Genomic DNA, 20550 nt, shown 5'->3' with positions numbered 1-20550 from the left:
GATTCTCGGCTCACTGCAACCTCCGCCTCCCGGGTCCAAGCAATTCTCCTGCTTCAGCCTCCCGAGTAGCTGGGATTGCAGGCACCCACCACCATGTCTGGCTAATTTTTTTTGTATTTTTAGTAGAGACGGGGTTTCACCATATTGGCCAGGCTGGTCTCTAGAACTCCTGACCTTGTGATTCGCCCACCTCGGCCTCCCAAAGTGCTGGAATTACATGTGTGAGCCACCACGCCCAGCCCAGTTTTTCATACTTGTTTAAGACATGTGTATGTGCCTTTGACATGTGTATGTGCCTTAGTCTACTTGACGTTGACAGATAGGACAGAATATTTTTATGAATCTGATTTGAGATTAGACCTCCCATCAGACCACTTAGAATACAAACAGAATGTTTAAGTGGGTGGTTAATAGGTATATGTGTGATGATCAGGACTTTGCAAATTTTGCATTGCTGGCTTTGAAAGTGTTTTCTGCGTGATCAATTTAGGTGGATCCAAAACTAATGACTCCAAGAAACACACTGAATTTGCTCATGTTTGTCATATACCCAAATGAACCACAGTGTCTTTGATTCCTTCATCCTTGAAATTTCTACTATAATTAAGTACTTCGTTGTTTTTCACTTGTTTCTGTTTAGCAGCATTTTAACTAGTTCTTTGCCTCTAGCTGTTTTTTGTTGTTGTTGTTGCTGTTGTTGAGAGAGAGTCTCACTCGGTTGCTCAAGCTGGAGTGCAGTGGCACCATCTCGGCTCACCGCAACCTCCGCCTCCCGGGTTCAAGCGATTCTCCTGCCTCAGTCTCCTGCATAGCTGGGATTACAGGCATCTGCCACCACGCCCAGCTAATTTTTGTATTTTTAGTAGAGACAGGGTTTCACTATGTTAGCCAGGCTGGTTTCAAACTCCTGACCTCGTGATCCACCCACCCGGCTCCCAAACTGCTGGGATTACAGGCGTGAGCCACCGCGCCCAGCCACCTCTAGCTGTTTTAAACTAACAATTTCATCTTCCATATAGTATACACTACTTTTTTAATCTTCCTAAATTTTTTTTTCCTATAGTATAAAATTTAAATTTCTTATTTTGATATCTTGCATTCTTGTCCCAACATTTTCTATGTTGTTTAATTTTTCTTCAGATGAACTAGTCCTAATCCATTTTTCTTTCTCTTTGCCTTTATTTATGCCATTTCATCACTCCAGTTCTCCCCCAACTAATGCCTGTACATTTTTTTTAGTAAGGCAGAATTTCTCATGTGCACTGTTTCTTGACCTTAACAGTCTTAACATTAACCATCCTTCCCATGGAATGAACATATTATACCTGTAGCTCATAATTTTTTTCTCTACTTTCGCACACCTGAGGTATATAACACTTCTATCATTGTTTCTCATTTATTCATATAGGTTAACCTTTTACATGTATTAGCAATATGAAAAAAAAGTTAAATTTAAGAAACTTCAAAACAGTAGCCTAAACATCAGGTCCCAAGGTTCAGATATTAATTTTATGCTGACAAGTTATATAGTTGACTTTTTAAATTCTTCAAATAGTTAGGTATGAACCAGTTACAATATATCCTTAAGATTTATAAACATTAAAATAATAATTATCTCAGTTTTTCAATATTGTAAAAGCAATTAACAGATACACTTTTTAAAGAAGTAATCCGTATGTTTGTTATGGTATTGTTTATAAAGCATTCAATAATAAAAGGCTGATTAACATGTTCAGTAGGATACTGTGCAGCTATTTAAAATAGCAAGTGAATATTTAATGAGCTAAAAAGCTGTTCATTATTGAATAAGTAAAAGATTATCAAATAGTTGAATAGATTCACCAGAATAATTCATATGCTAAACTGTTTTACTGGTTTACTCTGGGTGAGAGATAAATCTTATAGGGGTGGGAGGAATCTTCTTGATTATAAATAAGCATGTATGATTTCTGTGATGGGCAAAGTTTGTTTTTTGAAAAGGAGAGAGAGAAATCCTTGAAAAATAAAAGTGATTATTTGAAGCAACCTTAACCTCCATATAATGATTTACTTTTGGAAACCTATAAAAGGGAATCCTACTGTGTTGAGGAACTTTAGACATGATAATGAATTAACTGTCATGGAAGAAAAATTTCAAAATCAGATAAGTTTAAAATCAGCTTCAGAGGAACAGCTTGCTGTAAGTTCTCAAAGCAATATTGAAAAGGAATTCAAGAATTATTTCTTGAGTTCGTGGTTGAGAGATTTCACTGTCGTTTCCCCATTCTTCAAGCCCCCCCCAGAACTCAAAAAAAGGTAAGTGTAAGAAAAGGGGTATTTAAATCTCTTTTAGTTTGAAACTATATTAGTAAACAAACTAAAGAAATACAAATCTGGTTTATAGTGATAAATATTTGATAATGCAATGAAGCTTTCATATCTAAAAATTAAGCATTTTTCTGTTAAGTTTAATTTTTCTTAGCATAAAAGTACTATATAGACATAGAAACCTCAGGAAGAGCAAAAAAAATTTTATTTAAAAATCATTTTTATCATCCAAAAGCAGTTGTTATTAGCCTTATACATACCCTTCTAGTTGCATATTTGGATTAGTGAATTTATTTCTTAATCCAATTCATTACTGTGCCAGGGACTAGAAAGATTATGTTTCCTCTAGAGAAGAGGTTTAGTGATGTGCTTCTGGCTCAAATATTTTCTTTAAATTTGAGTTTTATCTAAAAATTACCACTAACTTTATTCCATAGTATTGTAAAAATGCCTAAGATTAGAATTTTTCCTCAAGATTGAGGATACAGGAAGATGCATCTTGTTTACTCTGGCTTCCTCCTCTACCATATCTGCATGTCACCCCAAGGATACCTTTTCATCGTGAAAACAATGAGGCAAGGGAGGTCATGAAGTATTCTGAGCAGGAGAGTAAGAAAAATAACTTCTGAAATACGTGTACTGGTCAGAATTTGCTTAAAGAGAGAAATCTGGCCACGGTGGCTCACGCCTGTAATCCCAGCACTTTGGGAGGCTGAGGCCAGCAGATCACGTGGGTTCAAGAGTTCAAGACCAGCCTGGGCAACATGGTGAGATCCCATCTCTACTAAAAATACAAAAATTAGCCGGGCATGGTGGTGCACACCTGTAGTCCCAGCTACGTTGTGGGGGGCTGAGGCAGGAGAATTGCTTGAACCTGGGAGGTGGAGGTTGCAGTGGGCCAAGATGGCACCACTGCACTCCAGCCTGGGTGACAGAGCAAGACCCTGCCTCAAAAAAAAATCTAAGACCTGTATATCAAATTATGAGTTTGTTTCTTCTTTTGTACCTCAATAGTTACATTTATCAAAAAGCTGAGCTGTTGTAAAATTGTGGAATTCACAATAGTAAGAAAAACATTTCTTACTATTAATGACAACCAATAGTTATGGATATTTCATTTTAAACATGGTTATAAAATGTAAACATGACACTAATAAACTCAACAAATGTTTGGCCTATCTAGTATAATAAATATGTTTTTGTCAGAATTTGACCCATTTATGATGTAAGCAAAAATGATATGTCTTAATCCATTTGTCTCACACACTAATTTTATAATTTAAAAGAGCAATAGTTTCATTCAGAAAGACAGGTTTAAGGCCAGGTGCAGTGGCTCACACCTGTAATCCCAGCATTTTGGATCACCTGAGGTCAGGAGTTCAAGACCAGCCTGGCCAAGATGGTGAAACCCTGTCTCTACTAAAAATACAAAAATGTGGCAGTCACGTGTAATCCCATGTACTTGGGAGGCTGAGACAGGAGAATCGCTTGAACACAGCGGGGCGGAGGTTGCAGTGAGTTGAGATCCCGCCACTGCACTCCAGCCTGTGTGACAGAGTGAGACTCCGTTTCAAAAAAAAAGGTTTAGAACCGGAGAAACAGCTGGGCTAACAGAATAAACTATATTATTTTGGAAGTGTAAAAGTCTGGCTATTTTGGAGGAGGGGTGTTTGCTGCCAAAACAGGCCTATGGTTCAGATTTGAAGTCAAACCCTCTGTTATGCCACTTTTGTCAGCATTTTAATGGGTGCTGAACAAAAGCGAAACTCTGTCTCAAAAAAAAAAATAAAATGACTCAAAGCCTCAGGTCCATAGTAGTTAAGCTGTTGTGCCATTTTTGAATTAATGATTTTTAGATGTGTTTAGATAACCTCCAAAACCCGAGGAATTTGCAGCTTTTTGTTTGTTTGAGTTTTGGGTTTTGTTTTTGTTTTTGTTTTGTTTTGCAACAAGGTCTTGCTGTATTGGGAGTGCAGTGGCACAATCATGGCTCACTACAGCCTCGATCTCCTGGGCTCAAGTGATTTTCCCCACCCAGCCTCCTGAGTAGTTGGGACTACAGGCATGCACCACCCACACCCGGCTAATTTTTAAAATTTTTTGTTAGTGATATGGTCTCACTTTGTTGCCCAGGCATGTCTGCTTCTGGGTTCAAGCAGTCCTCCCGCCTCCCAAGGTGCCGAGTCCTCTCAGCCTCCCAAGGTGCTGAGATTACCGCATGAGCCACCATGCCAGGCCTGAATTTGGAGCTTTAAGAATTGATAACTTGTTCTTTCTAGAAAGTTCTACATAGGTATAACTTCAGGAAAAAATTGTAATGATTTTAAAATACTCCCTATATTCTATTCATTAAGGAACCAAATCCCTTTGATGTTTCTTCATTTTCAGTAATACCAGATGGTCTTGGTGTCTGTATACTCAAGTTGGATAATTTAATTAAGAGTTTATAGGTAAGGGTTCAGCAGATTTCAAAGCTAGCATGCAAATTATTTATTTTGGTTAAACTGTTATTTGCTGATAAACATTTGTTCCCCCAGACCATTGTTAATTGGCAGTCTTGGTATGAGCTCATATCAGGCCACATGTAGAGTATATAGATGAATGTGAACCAACTAGAGTGGATTCAGAGAATGGAAACTATATGAGGTGTTTGAATGTCATGAGGAGTGGCTAGAGGTACTGAGAAGCCTGCTTGAAAAAGAAAAAAAATAATAATCTTGAGACTTGTTTATTCTTTATTGCACAAGAGGGCAAAAGTGGGCAAATCAAGTTTCAGGGAGGCAAATATAAACTCCAAGGGTTTTCTACTAATAGTGGATGTGTACATTATAGAAATGACTGCCTTACAGGACCTTAAAATTGGTAAAATGGGAAAAACATTGTTAATCAAGATAATAAGGCATTTTTTGAAGTGAAGCAAATCACCATATCAGCTTGAAGAAATCCTAGCTTTAAAAATGTAAGGCAGAGCCACGCTGGTGGCTCACGCCTGTAATATCAGCATTTTGGGAGGCCAAGGGGCGGATCAGGAGGACAGGAGTTTGAGACCAGCCTGATCAACATGGTGAAACTCAGTCTCTACTAAAAATACAAAAAATTAGCCGGGTGTGGTGGCTCACGCCTGTAATCCCAGGTAATCAGGAGGCTGAGACAGGAGAATAGCTTGAACCCAGGAGGTGGAGGTTACAGTGAGTGGAGATCGCACCACTGCACTCCAGCCTGGGTGACAGAGTGAGACTTTGTCTCAAATGTATATATGTAATGAAAATACTAGGGGTAGAGACATAATTTTTAAATATCTCTAAAAGCTTTTATAAGTTAGCGCTTCTCTTAAGATTTTTTGGAGGCAGTAGGAAACCCAGTATAGAACTGGATTATTAAGTAGTCATTTCCCTCTTAAGACCATAAAAGCAAATAAAGGTGAAGATTCTGGATAAACAGAAAGGAATCAATTCCACAAGGATATATAATCATACACTTTTGATGTGGGGAGAATTGAGTTAGTAGTATCAAAAGAGGATTTTTTGATGTTTATATTCTAGGACGCTTAGACATTAATGAGACTACAGAGCCATAGCTTAGGTTTAGAAATAATACCCTTGGAATTCTTGTTCTGTAGTTAAATAGGAATTTAGCTTCAGTTAGAGGTGTGTGTGTGTGTGTTTTTCCCACTACCAGGCACATAATAGGTGCTCAGTTATTGATTAAAAGGAATGTTCCCAGTAAGATCAATCTTACTCTGAAATTGGCAGTGGGTCAGTTGATTCTGGCATCATACATGCAGAAAATACTCATTCTGTACTGTCTTTGCCAGTCTTTTGAAACTAAATTATTGTTGAGAGTTGATTAAACAATATTGCTTGGTTGAAAAGATTGTTTTTAGTTCATCCTTTAATGCAGGCTCTTCAGTTTTCAAGTACTTTTTAGACTACCCTGGTTCTCTTCCAAATTATAAGATTATTAATATGAGAAAGAATTGTAAATGAACATCAGCCCTGACACATTTGTTAATATTTATTTGCCCCTCTGGAACACAGGCCAGTAAATTTTTATTATTTTATGTGATTATTATAGTGAAAAGGACCCAAAACATCAAATAAAAACATTTTAATAGCTACCTGAAAGGGTTGTTGATTTTTCTAAAATGTATATGGAAAACTCAAGGTTTACGTGCTATTATCAGCGGTAGAAATAGTAACTGCTAACACTTTTAGTGTTTATCCTTTGCCAGCAACTTTCACATCTATAAACTCATTTAGTCCTCACAACCACTCTCAGAGAGGTCCGTTGTTATCCATATATTATAGGTAAGGAAACAAGTCACAGAGAAATAGCATGCCTGATGTCACATAACCAGCAGGCCAGGGAGTCCAGATTCAAGCTCAGATGGTTTGACTTCGAAGTTTATGCTTTTAGGAATTATATCTATAGCTTCTATCCTATAGCCAACAAGAGGCAGAGGAGACAAAACTACATAAATAAATGCTCAAAATGATAGTGATACCTTCCTTTTAGGTAGTACTTTTAGTTTCCAAAGTGCTTTTAGTCTTACTTTATTGTCTCGTTTAATGCTGGTGTCTTGTTTAATGCTAATTTAATGCTGCTTTTATGCCCAGGTCTTCACACATTGTACTGACTGCTTCCATTGAAATAGAAATCAGAGATAGTACGATAGGCTTTTGAGAACTTGTTTTAGAAGGGAAAAAAAAATTAGAGACTAAAAACACACTGACATTTTTACAACTTATTTTTTGTAATGTCTTAAAGATAGGTTTGTATGTGAAAATACTAAGTACAAGTTATCTTCTCATTCTCTACTGGTCCCACCGCCAGGGAGTCATGCAATGAGAAATATATTTGAGTAACATTGGAGATGAGGTGTATATGTGTTCATATCATGTGTGTATTTGTGGTACGTGGGTATACCTACAGACAAATGAATTTAATTAGAGCCCTTAATGTAATGGCATAGTTCCCTAAGAAAACTACCTTCACCCTACTGTCCAGAGTAAGTCTACACAATGTACAGGTCATACATGGTCGTTTTTAAAGTATTAAAGCACCAGGCCAGGAACCGTGGCTCACACCTGTAATCCAAGCACTTTGGGAGTCTGAGGTGGGTGGATCACCTGAGGTCAAGAGTTCGAGACCAGCCTGACCAACATGGTGAAACCCTGCCTCTACTAAAAATAAAAAAATTAGCCGGGTGTGGTGGTGCATGCCTGTAATCCCAGCTACTCAGGAGGCTGAGGCCAGAGAATCGCTTGAACTGGGGAGGCAGAGGTGGCAGTGAGCCAAGATCATGCCATCGCACTCCAGCCTTGGCAACAGAGTGAGACTCTGTCTCAAAAAAAAAAACATTATATATATATATATATATATATATATATATATATATATATGTGCGCACACCAAATGTGAGTTAAGGACATTGTCTGTCTTTGGATGTTTACCAAAATCTAGAAGAGAAAATACACCTTTTGCAACTAAAAGGCTGCAAACTAAATCATCCAAATTCTAGACATAGAATTTTCTTAATATTTCATGTCAATTTAAAGATTTGGACTTAAGGCTTAATAACAATCACTAATTTCATTCTACCTCTTCTAGAGCAATAATGGTAGTGCAGCAAATTCCTATTCATCCTTCATTTTCTTAGATATTACCTCAGAAGGGCAACCCCACCTCCCACATATATACACTTGTGTTAAAAATTAATAACTGCTGGCCGGGCATGGTGGCTCATGCCTGTAATCCCAGCCCTTTGGGAGGCCAAGGCAGGAGGATCACCTGAGGTCACGAGTTCGAGACCAGCCTGGCCAACATGGTGAAACCCTGTCTCTACTAAAAATACAAAAATTAGCCAGGCATGGTGGTGCATGCCTGTAATCCCAGCTACTTGGGAGGCTGAGGCACGAGAATCACTTGAACCCAGGAGGCGGAGGTTGCAGTGAGCTGAAACCATGCCATTGCACTTCACCTGGGCAACAAGAGTGAAAGTTCATCTCAAAAAATAAATAACTGCCTTTTCTGTACTATCACCCTTAAAACAGTCTCATTATTGCTTATGTTAAATCATCACATGATTTACATGCTTCTATATTTCCCTGCTATTAGCCTGTAAGGCTAATAGGCTTGAGCCCAGAGGCTGCCTCATTGAACTCAGGTCATCTGGTGACTAGTATAGTAAATAGAGCTGGTAACCTCATACACATTCAGTAATATGTTAATTCTCTGATTAAAAAATACATTGATATCAGTATTGGTATGGCTACTCAGAAATTATCTTTTGAGTAGAATTCTCCTGGCCTCAATTAGATCAAATTTATAGATCATCAACATCACAGTTTCATTAAAGGATCAGAGGAAAAAAACAAGAAGCATGAAATGTTACTTGCCAAGTACAATAATGTAGTTTTGTGTCTAAGATAAGTCTTTGTAAGGGCTCTATTTCTCATTGAGCAATGTGCCAGCTGAGGAATAAGTTTTACAACACTTCTTTTACCTCCTTGGTAACAAGGACAAGAGAAACCTTGACAATGTATCTGATGTAAATCTTAAGTCTCTTAGCAGACTAAAATGGATTCCCAGATGTTTTTTCTGAGATGTTGCAAGAAAGCACTACGGAGGTCAGGAATTTCAGTTAGTTTTGCCACTAGCTCAAGATACAGGGTGTTTTTTGTTTGTTTGTTTGTTTTTGTTTTCTTTTTTGAGACAGAGTCTCGCTGTCGCCCAGGCTGGAGTGCAGTGGCACGATCTCGGCTCACTGCAGGCTCCGCCCCCCGGGGTTCACGCCATTCTCCTGCCTCAGCCTCCCGAGTAGCTGGGACTACAGGCACCCGCCACCTCGCCAGGCTAATTTTTTGTATTTTTTTTAGTAGAGACGGGGTTTCACTGTGTTAGCCAGGATGGTCTCGATCTCCTGACCTCGTGATCCGCCTGCCTCGGCCTCTCAAAGTGCTGGGATTACAGGCGTGAGCCATCGCGCCCGGCCGATACAGGGTTTTTTAAGGTATTAAGTTGTAATACTTTCTAAAAGTATTTAATTGCTGTTTTTTCCATTTCATCATTCATCTGGTTGGCCCTATGGTTTCACTACAGTTTATTCCTTAAGACAACTTCAAAATCCAAGGCAACCTTGCTTAGGCTGATGAATTCAAATTAGCTTGTATGTTAGAATCCAACAAGAACAGGAGTTAATAACTTCCTCTTTCTACCTCATTAAGAAACTATTTCATTTGTATCTGTCCCACCTGAATTGTAAGGCATGACCCTTTTTCCTAGCATTGCATTTGTGTTTTTCCCAGCATCTGAATTCTACCTGCCCACCCAGACCCATAGTACTCTGCTTCTGGATCTTGCCTACCTAAATTCGTAGCATTCAAATGCTTTGCCCTGAAATCATCTGGCTTTTGGACTACACTGGGAAATCGTCTGGCTTCTGGATGACTTTGTATAGGGACCCAAGTATATTTCCAAATTAGGCCTTCCATGGAGAGAACTCCTTTTTAAAAAAGTAGTTGAGAATTCCTTTTTTTTTTAAGATGGTCTCGCTCTGTCGCTCAGGCTGGAATGCAGTGGCCTGATCTTGGCTCGCTGCAATCTCTGCCTCCCGGGTTCAAACAATTCTCCTACGTCAGCCTCCCGAGTAGCTGGGATTACAGGCACACACCACCACACCCAGCTAATTTTTGTACTTTTAGTAGAGACGGGTTTCTCCATTTTGGTCAGGCTGGCCTCGAACTCCTGACCTCGTGATCCACCCGCCTCGGCCTCCCAAAGTGCTGGGATTACAGGCATGAGCCACTGTGCCCAGCCTAGTAGTATAATATTTTATATAAAATTGTGCTGCTTAATTTTCATTTTAGTGTATTCATTTAGAATGTATAATTTTACAATTTGTGGTATCATATATTTTAAGTAAACAGTTTTCTTCCATATATAAAGAAAACAATAAAATGAAAACATCTGACACAGTAGATGATATCTATTTGGATTAATAATGATTTAATCTGACTTATTTAGCATGGCAGTTTTAAAAGATAAATCAGAATTTTAAGAATCCTATTTCCAATAAACAATCTTAAAATCTTAGGGCCTTCTCTGTTTTTCAAAGTATTTACTTTTCATATTCAGTATTTTTGTATTTAGCTTCTCTCAGTTGAAAAGATAAAAGTTCTCATAGAAATGGTAAAGTGAATTTTTTAGATTAATCCTTTTTATAATCTTTCAATTATCTTACTTGCTCTTATGGGGGAAAATGCTTTAACCATAGGCATGTCTAAAGAAATAACTTAGAATTCATTGAAGAATTCACACAAGAATTAAGAATAATATGCAAAAAGTAAAAATATAAATTAGAAGTGAAAATGTTCATTAGATTAATTTGATGATTCTTACGTTGAGAATCTATAAGTTATTTTCTGCATTGCCCTCATTTTTAAAGTCTCAAACAATGGTCAGTTATGTGTGTACAGCTGTTCATTCATCCAACATGTCTCTTTGTTCAGAGGCACTCTCCTCTGTTACTAGTCTCTTCAGTTTCCTCGGGATGCATTTTATTAAGATAACAATTGAGCATGTACAAGAAGCTAAAGCTTACCCACAGGTTTAGAAGGCCATGAAATGAAACAGAATAAAAGATTATAATGTGTTACAATAAAATTCATATTTGTGATTATGCTAAAGAAGTATTTAGGTAGCTTGGTAACTGCCAGAGAAATGACAGTGTAAACAGAAGCATAAACTGTTCCTGTCCCAGAGAAGTTAATTGTGGTCATATTCAAATACTTGAGAATTGGCTCTGCCATTGCTTAGTTGAAAGACCTTAAGTTACTGTCTTTCTCCAAGCCTTTAAATTTTAAATAAGATATTGAACTTGGCTCTATCTTGTCCCAAATTTTTATAATCCTAGAAGAGAGTCAGCCTTCAATATATTCATTTTGGAGATATTTAGTACACTGACATATTACTTAAAATCGCAGATGGGAAAAATTAAATATAATCTCATAGATTTATGTGGAAAATTCAATATCATCTTAGAATTCTGGAAATTGTGTTTAACTTTACCATTATAGAAACTATGTTAGATTTCATTTCTCTTACCCTTTGTCAGATCGACACCTTGACTGTGTGAGACGTGATTAACAAAAAGGAAAACTACCCCCACTGGAAGCTGTTAAAGGAAAGGCAATGTAAATGAAAAAAAAGAAAGAATTTCTAAAAGTTTTATCAGACAAAATTTAATTGAATCAATGGGGCAATCTGGAGTTCTGGATGACTCTGTTAATTAAAGTTTATAATCATTTTAATTTTATTTTTATTTATTTACTTATTTTGAGACACAGTCTCACTCTGTTACCAGGCTGGAATGTAGTGGCGCGACCTCGGCTTACTGCAACCTCCGCCTCCCTGGACCAAGCGATTCTCATGTCTCAGCTTCCTGAGTAGCTGGGATTACATGCGTGCGCCACCACACCCAGCTAATTTTTTTTTTTTTTTTTTTTTTTTGAGACAGAGTCTTGCTCTATCGCCCAGGCTGGAGTGCAGTGGCGTGATCTTGGCTCACTGCAAGCTCTGTCTCCCGGGTTCACGCCATTCTTCTGCCTCAGCCTTCCCAGTACCTGCAACTACAGGCACCCGCCACCACACCTGGCTAGTTTTTTGTATTTTCAGTAGAGACGGGGTTTCACCGTGTTAGCCAGGATGGTCTCAATCTCCTGACCTCGTGATCTGCCCGTCTCAGCCTCCCGAAGTGCTGGATTACAGGCGTGAACCACCGTGCCCGGCCCTTTTTTTGTTATTTTTATAGAGACGGGGTTTCACCATGTTGGCCAGGCTGGTCTCAAACTCCTGACCTCAGGTGACCTGCCCGCCTCGGCCCTCCAAAGTGCTGAGATTACAGGCATCAGCCACTGCACCTGGCCTAGTTTTTAAAAATTTTTCATTTAACACCTATAAAGCTTCTGGAGTATAATCACTTTAAACCTTGTTTGAATATTTTCTAAAACATAAAAATGGTAATATTTCAACATATTTTCTTGCCTTAATAAAGTATATGCTGAATATCATTACATTTTATAAATAAAGACACCTTATTATCAAGTCTTATATAATACAGTAGTGTCTCCCATTTTCCACGTATTTAGTTACACACAGTCAACTGAAGTCTGGAAATATTAAATGGAAAACTCCAGAAATAAACAATGCTTAAGTTTTAAATTGTGTGTCATTCTAAGTAGCATGATGAAATCTTGCACCATCTTGCCTAGGATGGCAGTCATCCCTTTGTCCATTGTATCTATGCTGTAGACACTATCTGCCTGTTAGTTACTTAGTAGCCATCATGGTTATCAGATCCACTGTCCCAGGATCACAGTGCTTGTGTTCAAATAATCCTTATTTAATTCATAATGGTCCCAAACCACAAGAGTAGTGATGCTTGCATTTTGTTAAATTGTTTTATTTTACTCTTGTTAATCTTACTGTGCCTAATTTACAAATAAAACTTTATCATATATATTTATAGGAAAGCACATAGCATATATATATATAAAGTTTCATACTATCCACAGCTGGCATTCACTAGGGGTCTTGGAAGGTATCTCCTGTGGTTAAGGGTGAACTACTGTATTCTGTAATGTAGGTATAGAGGTTTTAAAAATTGTGCTGAATGTGTTTTAAGCCAAGGATGTTTGATGTTTGATTGCAATTTTTCCTAAGATTGACTTTTTTTTTTTTTGGAAGTAGAGTGCTAGTGACTAATGCAGGTTAACTAAAGCGTCAACTTGAATAATCTTCATTTCCTTTAAGCAAAATTTCACTTCATTCCAAACTGAACAAAATTACATTGTATTTATGATTTCACTACACATTTGAAAGATACACACTCTAAAGGATTCAAATTACAAACCTTTTCCGTTATAACCTAGTGGTTGTTAGCAAAGCTATGTATTTGTAAATGTCTCCTACTGCCAGAAATTGTTTGTTTCAGAGGGGATTGGGTTATCAAGAATGACTGCTGCCTTTGTTCATGGCTGTGTTGTGTATAAGTGATAGAGTTGGACAGTTTTATTCATATGCACATCTACTTTTTAATAGCATGATGATCTGAGGTGATAATTTGAGGCTTCAAGTTCTGAAAAGAAGAATGAATATAGTTTTATTTAATCACAAAGTTATTGTTAAAATACTACTTTTAAATGCCTGAAGCGTTTCCTGCTTGCATTTTTAAAGTGACATTATCTTTATTACTAAGGGCCTACTCTAGGCCCAATACTTCACTATAGTCTATAAAAGATGGTCCCTGTCAGCAAAGAACTGTAACCTATATGAGAATATTATACTAACATACAAGCAACAAGTAGAGAATAATGGAATGTAAACTCTGGCTTGCTAACTTAAGTGTGGTAGAAGCTTGAAGGAAATGTGGACTTAAACTTATCAGAGAAGACTTATAAGAGGATATGAAAGGTGAGCTGGGCTGAAAAAGTGGTTAAGATTGATTATGTGAAATGAAGGAATGATAACTTGCGAGTGCAGAAAACAACATAAACCAAGACATGATGAAGTAGCAAGGAGTAAAGTAGATACAGTATAATGAAGGCAAAGAGTAGATACTAGGGAATTGGTAGGGAAATGAGTATAACCATGTTTGAGATTGTTTTCCTTCCTTTGCATAATGTACCCTCATTTCTAATCAAAGAAAACAAGGGTATTCAGATTGCCTGCAGCCCTTCAAGAGCCATAGTGTGTTGCTTTGAAGAAAAAAAACAAAACAAAAAACTTGTAAGAAATACTGGAAGGAAACCTAGGCATAAATAAGTTTACCCTAAATAATTGGGAGTCTGTGGCTTTTAACTCAGCCAATCAGGTGGGAAATCTTGAGAGGAAAGGGTTGCCTAGTCAAAATGCTATATCTAGAATATTTTTTGCCTTAAATAAGATTGACTTTACCACTATGGGAGTAATTGCCACTGAATACCATAATACTGTTGTTAAGCCAAAGGGAAATAATACTTTTCAAACCTCACTCAGATTTTCATCCAAGCCTTAACTCAAGTTATTTACTCCTAGAATGTCCTTTCCCTCATCTTCAATTGTCTAAAACTTATGCTACTTACCCCCTACATGAAATTTTTCCAGTTCACTTTTCCTCCTCAGCCAAAAATACCATTTCTCTCATTTAAGCTTCTATACCTGACTTAGAACAAATACATGCTGTCTTATGGGAAGGGGCCATCTTATTCTTTATTGTATATTCTGCAAGCCTAGCCTAGTGTCTTAAACATAGTGGGTGTAAAATAAGTGACCACTGATTGCTGAAAATCAGGAGTAATACCTTTATGGTAAAGTGGTAGAAAGGCTGCATACCTGCCAGATAAATACAGAAATATGCAGGTTATTTTCTGATAATTTAGGAGGGCCCTCTACCTTTTACTACTTCACTGATCAGAGTTCTTCTCGTTCTGTGTCAGCTATTAACATTCATTCCTCAGGTCTCAGTTACCTTAAAATGTCATTTTTTTTTTCCCAGCAAAACCAGAAAAGTGAGGGTAGGGGTATGAATAATCAGGCCTGTGAAATTTTGTTATCTTTTTGGGGGTCGTTAGTGATCTAACTGATCATTTCTAACCTTTCCAATGAAGTGTGAAATTCTATAAAGTTTAACTTATTTTTTGGCGTTTATTTGTGTATCTCTGAGGAGATAGGAGGTGGTAGTAGAATAAAGAATCCTTACATTTAAAAATACTTTTCAGGAAATGCCATTACCATAATCATAGAAACAAAAGCATTGAGGGTCTGCTATAATTCTTTAAGGTAACTCTAAAATTAATGGAATGTTTTTGAATGCCTAAACTTACTGGAGCCACCTTACTGAGTGATATAGGCTTTCTTATAAACTTTCTTGGACAATTTTATAGGAGACCAAATGCCTTTCCTCCTTCTCCCAGCTCTGCCCTTCAAAAAGAAACCAAGTCACACCAAAACTTTCAAAAAAATCTAAGAAGGCCAAGAAAGTTGTGGATCAAATAAGTACCATTTGTTTACTGCTATGACATTTATGTACCCTTATATAGCATTTATATAAAATTTATAGGACATTTCTGTCTGTTTTCCAGAACCCAATGTATAAATTACATTGATTGAAAAGCCTGTTGCTGTTGGTTTTGGTTTGGCTTTGAGGGTGGTTGACATATTTGTTATATCTACCTTTTAACCAAAAGTCAAGAATTCAACCAGCAATTAAATAATAATTCCTGTGGTAAAGCACTTTCCCTTCTATATTGATTTTCTTTATGACCTGTTTTCCAGGTGTAAATTTTGATACCACCATTGCCGCCCTCACCTCAGAAAAGGTGAGAACTGACTAAACTACTGGTACTTAGACCATGTGGAGAAGGAACTGAAAATGGAAACAGAAACACGTCTGTACAGAGCAGAGTGTCAGACAATAGCTCATTTTAGTAGAGGGCAATAAATGCCACATGAGATGATCACCTCAGGAGAAAACTGTAAGTAACTGGGGACTTGCAAGAGAATTGAACAGTTGTTTCTGCTGACTCAGTAAAAATGTCTTCATTTTATAATTTGTGGCGTGCATGCTTGTAAATTAAAATGCATTGAGTTGTCAAGTAATGGACTTGTCTGGTTTGTAGGTAGGAATTTAAGCCAAAATTGAATGCAAGTTTCCCCCAAAAGTAACCTGGGATCTGTGCCATAAAACCTAAGGCAAAGGTTCCATGAATTTGTGTTACTAGGTTAGAACTAGGCTATTGAGCCTTTGCTTAGAAAACCAATTAGAGGATTTTAGTCTTCATATAGCAGGGAATAGGGAGGCATTATAGCCTATTGATTTGTTTGGAATTAAATGTGGCAATACTATATATAGAAATGTCTAAGAAATAAAGTATGGTAGCAAGGAAACTGGGCATGTGACTATTGTAGTAATCTAGGGGTGAAGAAAACCTGAACAGCAATAGTCGCAGGAGAATGGAGGTGAAAGAATAAATTTAAGATATTTCAAAGGAAAAAATTGTTGAATATCATGATGGGTTGGATAAAAGGGAGGTGTAAAAGATTATACATTTTCTGTACTGGAAGACAATGGAGTTATCACTGAAAGAAAAGAGATAGTTAAGAAACTAGTTTAAGGCCGGGTGCGATGGCTTATGCCTGTAATCTTAACACTTTGGGAAGCAGAGGTGGGTGGATCACTTGAGGTCAGGAGTTCGAGCCAGCCTGGCGAACATGGTGAAACCCCACCTCTATTAAAAGTACAAAAATCAGTCAGACGTGGTAGCTCATGCCTGTAATCCCAGCTACTCAGGAGGCTGAGGCAGGAGAATCGCTTGAACCTGGGCAGTGGAGGCTGCAGTGAGCCGAGATCATGCCACTGCACTCCAGCCTGGATGACAGAGTGACTCTGTCAAAAAAAAAAAAGAAAAGAAACTAGTTTAAGAGGGAGAAAATGTGTTCCATTTCTGCAATGTATTTAAGGTGATATTTAGGCATTAAGCTTGAAATGTCTTCATTTAAGGTGGCTGGATATACAGAACTGGAATTCTATGTAAAAGTCAGGCTGGAGAGGTAACTTTGGCAGTTATATAAGGCTGATAAGGGTAGAAAAGCTGACTGAAGCTCTTTATGAAGGACAGTGGGTCCCTTTCTTTTAGAAAAAATATGAACACACATTTATGTAAATAAACTATATCATTAGGTATGTAATCTTAAACATTTCTAGAATTGAATAAGAACTCTCCCTTTTTTCCTTAGAGTGTCATATCTCAAGCCTGTGCCTGTTAGAAAATCCCTACGCTTATATCAATTATGAAAGTCAATGACTGAAATGTGTTAATACTCTTAAACCTTACCTTCTCTTAATAAAACCAAGATCTTTCCCAGTATTAGGCTAAGGGAATGAAATTGAGAACTTAAAGTCCAAATAATTCAGTCAGTTAAAACTTTGTAAAATTGACATGGCTTTAATTTCTCAAATGGAAAGCAAGTAATTGAATTGGGGGAAGTGTGCTAGTCTCCAGTTTCAAGAAACAGTACAGCACAAAGACCTGGCATTCTAGCCGAAGAGCTGTAATAATAAACAGAAATTTGAAAACCAGGAAGACAAGTTTTCCAAGAGTGCAACTGTGGCATTTCAAAGGAGATTTAACAAGAAATTCCGGAAGATGGCCAAAAATAGGTTTAGATAATTGAGATTCCTTATTTGAATACTTGTTTTTGATGGAGAAACATACTTAAGAGGAAATGAAGGTTCTGTCTAAGGTCTGAAACTTTTTCTCACCCTAAAGCAGGTTTGCTTCTGAAGAAAACTATTAGCAAAAAAAAAAATCAAATAGGAATTCAGTGCTGCTTAGATTGTAGGAGTTTAAAAAGTGACCAATGCAACCATTTTTAGAAAATTAATTGAAAGCAACTATTTTTGTTTTCTAGGAGCAAAACCTTGTTTTCTAGGATTCCTATTTGTAAAGTATCACTGTTTACCCAGTTATTACTTGCCATGAAAAATAGCCTCCCAGCATCAGACAGAAATACAATGTTACTCTACATCTTTTTTTTATTCCAGTCATAAAAGAGATTCTGAAATTGATTTTTAATATGGTCTATTTTAATGATATGTAAGGAAACCTAAAATGTTAATCTGCATTTCAAATTAGCCTTGTAAAACCTCAGTAATATGTCTTCTGGATATATCAGGATCTTTTGGACCATTTTACCTTAATTATTGAACCACTTGATTAATCCAAATTCAGTAAACTTATGACCTCAAATTGGGTTACCCAGAACTAGGAATATTTCTATATTCCATCCTACTTACATCTGATTTACATGCCTGGTCTGCTAACTTCTCCTTTCTTTTCTTGACTCCTAAGTTATGGAGGTAAGTGAAGATTTACTATCAATTATAGTCATGTGACACTCATTTTGAACTTATATTCTCTTAGTTTTTTTAATTGTTAAGCATTCTGGTAGCATTACATTGTTCTTAGCAAATTAAGTATATCCCAGTTTTAACTGGACTATTTTACTCTGCTTAAACATACAATTTTGTGTAATTTGCAACAAGTTTATATCCCCATATGCATCTATATTTTCATCTCCTTTCCATATGGCATTACCCAAGTAAACCTTTTTTGTCTTTAATGGAGTCTCATTTCTTCGCCGAGGCTGGAGGGCAATGGCGCACTCTCAGCTTACTGCAACCTCTGCCTCCCAGATTCAAGCGATTCTCCTGCCTCAGCCACCCCAATAGCTGAAATTGCAGGTGCCTCCCACCACACCTGGCTAATTTTTGTATTTTTAGTAGAGACGGGGTTTCACCATGTTGGTTAGCTTGGTCTCGAACTCCTGACCTCAAGTGATCCTCCCACCTTGGCCTCCCAAAGTGCTGGGATTACAGGCGTGACCCACCACACCTGGCCCCAAGTAAACTTCTAATTGAAAATATTCTGGGGTAGTTTCTGTAATCTGTAACTTGAGTCAACTCTTTCAGATTGTATTATTTAAATTATCCTCATCCATCTCTGAATCTACTATAAATCTTGTTTTTCCAGGCATCTATTCACTGAGACTATAGTTTCCAAATGTTTCAGTTCAGCTCACTTGAGCTTGTTAGATGCCCACCACTGTAGGGGAGTATGACATAGACCACTATAGCACAGTCTCAGTCCTCATCTTAAAAGAACTCATGGAACCTTAAACATTGCAGCCAGATTTCCTTGGAGGCCTCTTATTACAAAAAGGGTAGACCAGGTGCAGTGGCACACGCCTGTAATCCCAACACTTTGGGAGGGTGAGGTGGAAGGATTGCTTGAGCCCAGAAGTTTAAGACCAGCCTGGGCAACATAGTAAGACTTCATCTTTACAAAAAAAATTAAAAATTAGCTAGGCATGGTGGCATGCACTTGCAGTCCCAGGTACTCAGGAGGCTGAGGCTAAAGGATAGCTTGGGCTCTGGATTTTGAGGTTACAGTGAGCCATGATAGCACCACTACACTCTAGCTGGGTGACAGGGTGGAATCCTGCTTAAAAAAAAAAAAAGGGTAAAACAAATCTCTCCTATTTGGCCTCATACTCATGAACCTGAAGAAATTCACATTCTTTCCAGAAGTGTTATGAGATGATGAATAATAATATGAAATGAAACAGTTAATTGGTATGTTTTACCCTACTGATAAAAAGCCATTTGTTTAATAAAAAGCCATTTGCTTTAATGATTTCTGGATTTTGAGGTGTTGGTGTGAAATCTGAAGGTACAGAAGACTACCTACCTAAAAACCTTGTGTGGTTAGACAAGTCTTAAACACATTTTAGTTTTGGGAGCAAGGTCCTATTTATTTTGCTACATGTTTAGTTCTGTTTTTATTCTGTGCCATGCTTAATATCATTTTCCATTTTCACCCATGTAAGATTTTAGCTTTTTATCCATGAAAATATTTTTGTGATTGGATCTCATAGTTTAGTTAAATATTAAGGTATTTTCGATGATGAGGTGTTTTGATAAAATTTGTATTTTTCATTTGTAATAGGCCCAACAGAAATCCTTTTTTTTTTTTTTTTTTTTTTTTTTGAGACAGAGTCCCACTGTCACCTAGGCTGGAGTGCAATGGCATGATCTCGGCGGAGGCTGCAACCTCCGCCTTCCAGGCTCAAGCAATTCTCCTGCCTCAGCCTTCCGAGTAACTGGGGACTACAGGCACGTGCCACCATGCCCAGCCAATTTTTGTAATTTTTGGTGGAGACAGGGTTTCACCATGTCGGCCAAGCTGGTCTCCTGACCTCAAGTGATCCACCCACCTCAGCCTCCCAGAGTGCTGGGATTACAGACGTTAGCCACCTCGCCCAGCCAGAAATCCTACTAAATCTTGAGGTATAGTTCTACAGCAAAGCTGGTAATTGTGATTTTTGGGTTTTTTTGTTGTTGATGTTGTTTTTAAATCATAGAGAGATGGAGGTCTCACTCTGTTGCTCAGGCTGATCTCGAACTCCTGAGCTCAAGGATCCTTCCGCCTTGACCTCTCAAAATGCTGGGATTGGCCAGGCGCGGTGGCTCACGCCTGTAATCCCAGCACTTTGGGAGGCCGAGGCGGGCAGATCACGAGGTCAGGAGATCGAGACCACGGTGAAACCCCGTCTCTACTAAAAATACAAAAAAATTAGCCGGGCGTGGTGGCGGGCGCCTGTAGTCCCAGCTGCTCGGAGAGGCTGAGGCAGGAGAATGGCGTG

General features: G+C 37.9%; 1 protein-coding gene across 4 annotated transcripts in view; it reads left to right on the top strand.

The window, feature by feature from the left end:
• Positions 1-20550, top strand: part of LOC100585962 — a 131170-nt gene that overhangs the window by 82918 nt on the left and 27702 nt on the right. For all 4 annotated transcript variants that reach the window (XM_030813417.1, XM_030813416.1, XM_030813415.1 and 1 more), the window contains one exon: positions 15622-15821. In XM_030813417.1, coding sequence (XP_030669277.1) covers positions 15788-15821 — 34 coding nt within the window. In that variant the 5' untranslated portion in view covers positions 15622-15787. The remainder of the gene's footprint in view (positions 1-15621; positions 15822-20550) is intronic.

The sequence above is a fragment of the Nomascus leucogenys genome, chromosome 5 (genome assembly GCF_006542625.1).
Source record: "Nomascus leucogenys isolate Asia chromosome 5, Asia_NLE_v1, whole genome shotgun sequence".
NCBI classification, from domain to species: Eukaryota; Metazoa; Chordata; class Mammalia; order Primates; family Hylobatidae; genus Nomascus; species Nomascus leucogenys.
This window is presented reverse-complemented; position numbering and strand designations above follow the sequence as displayed.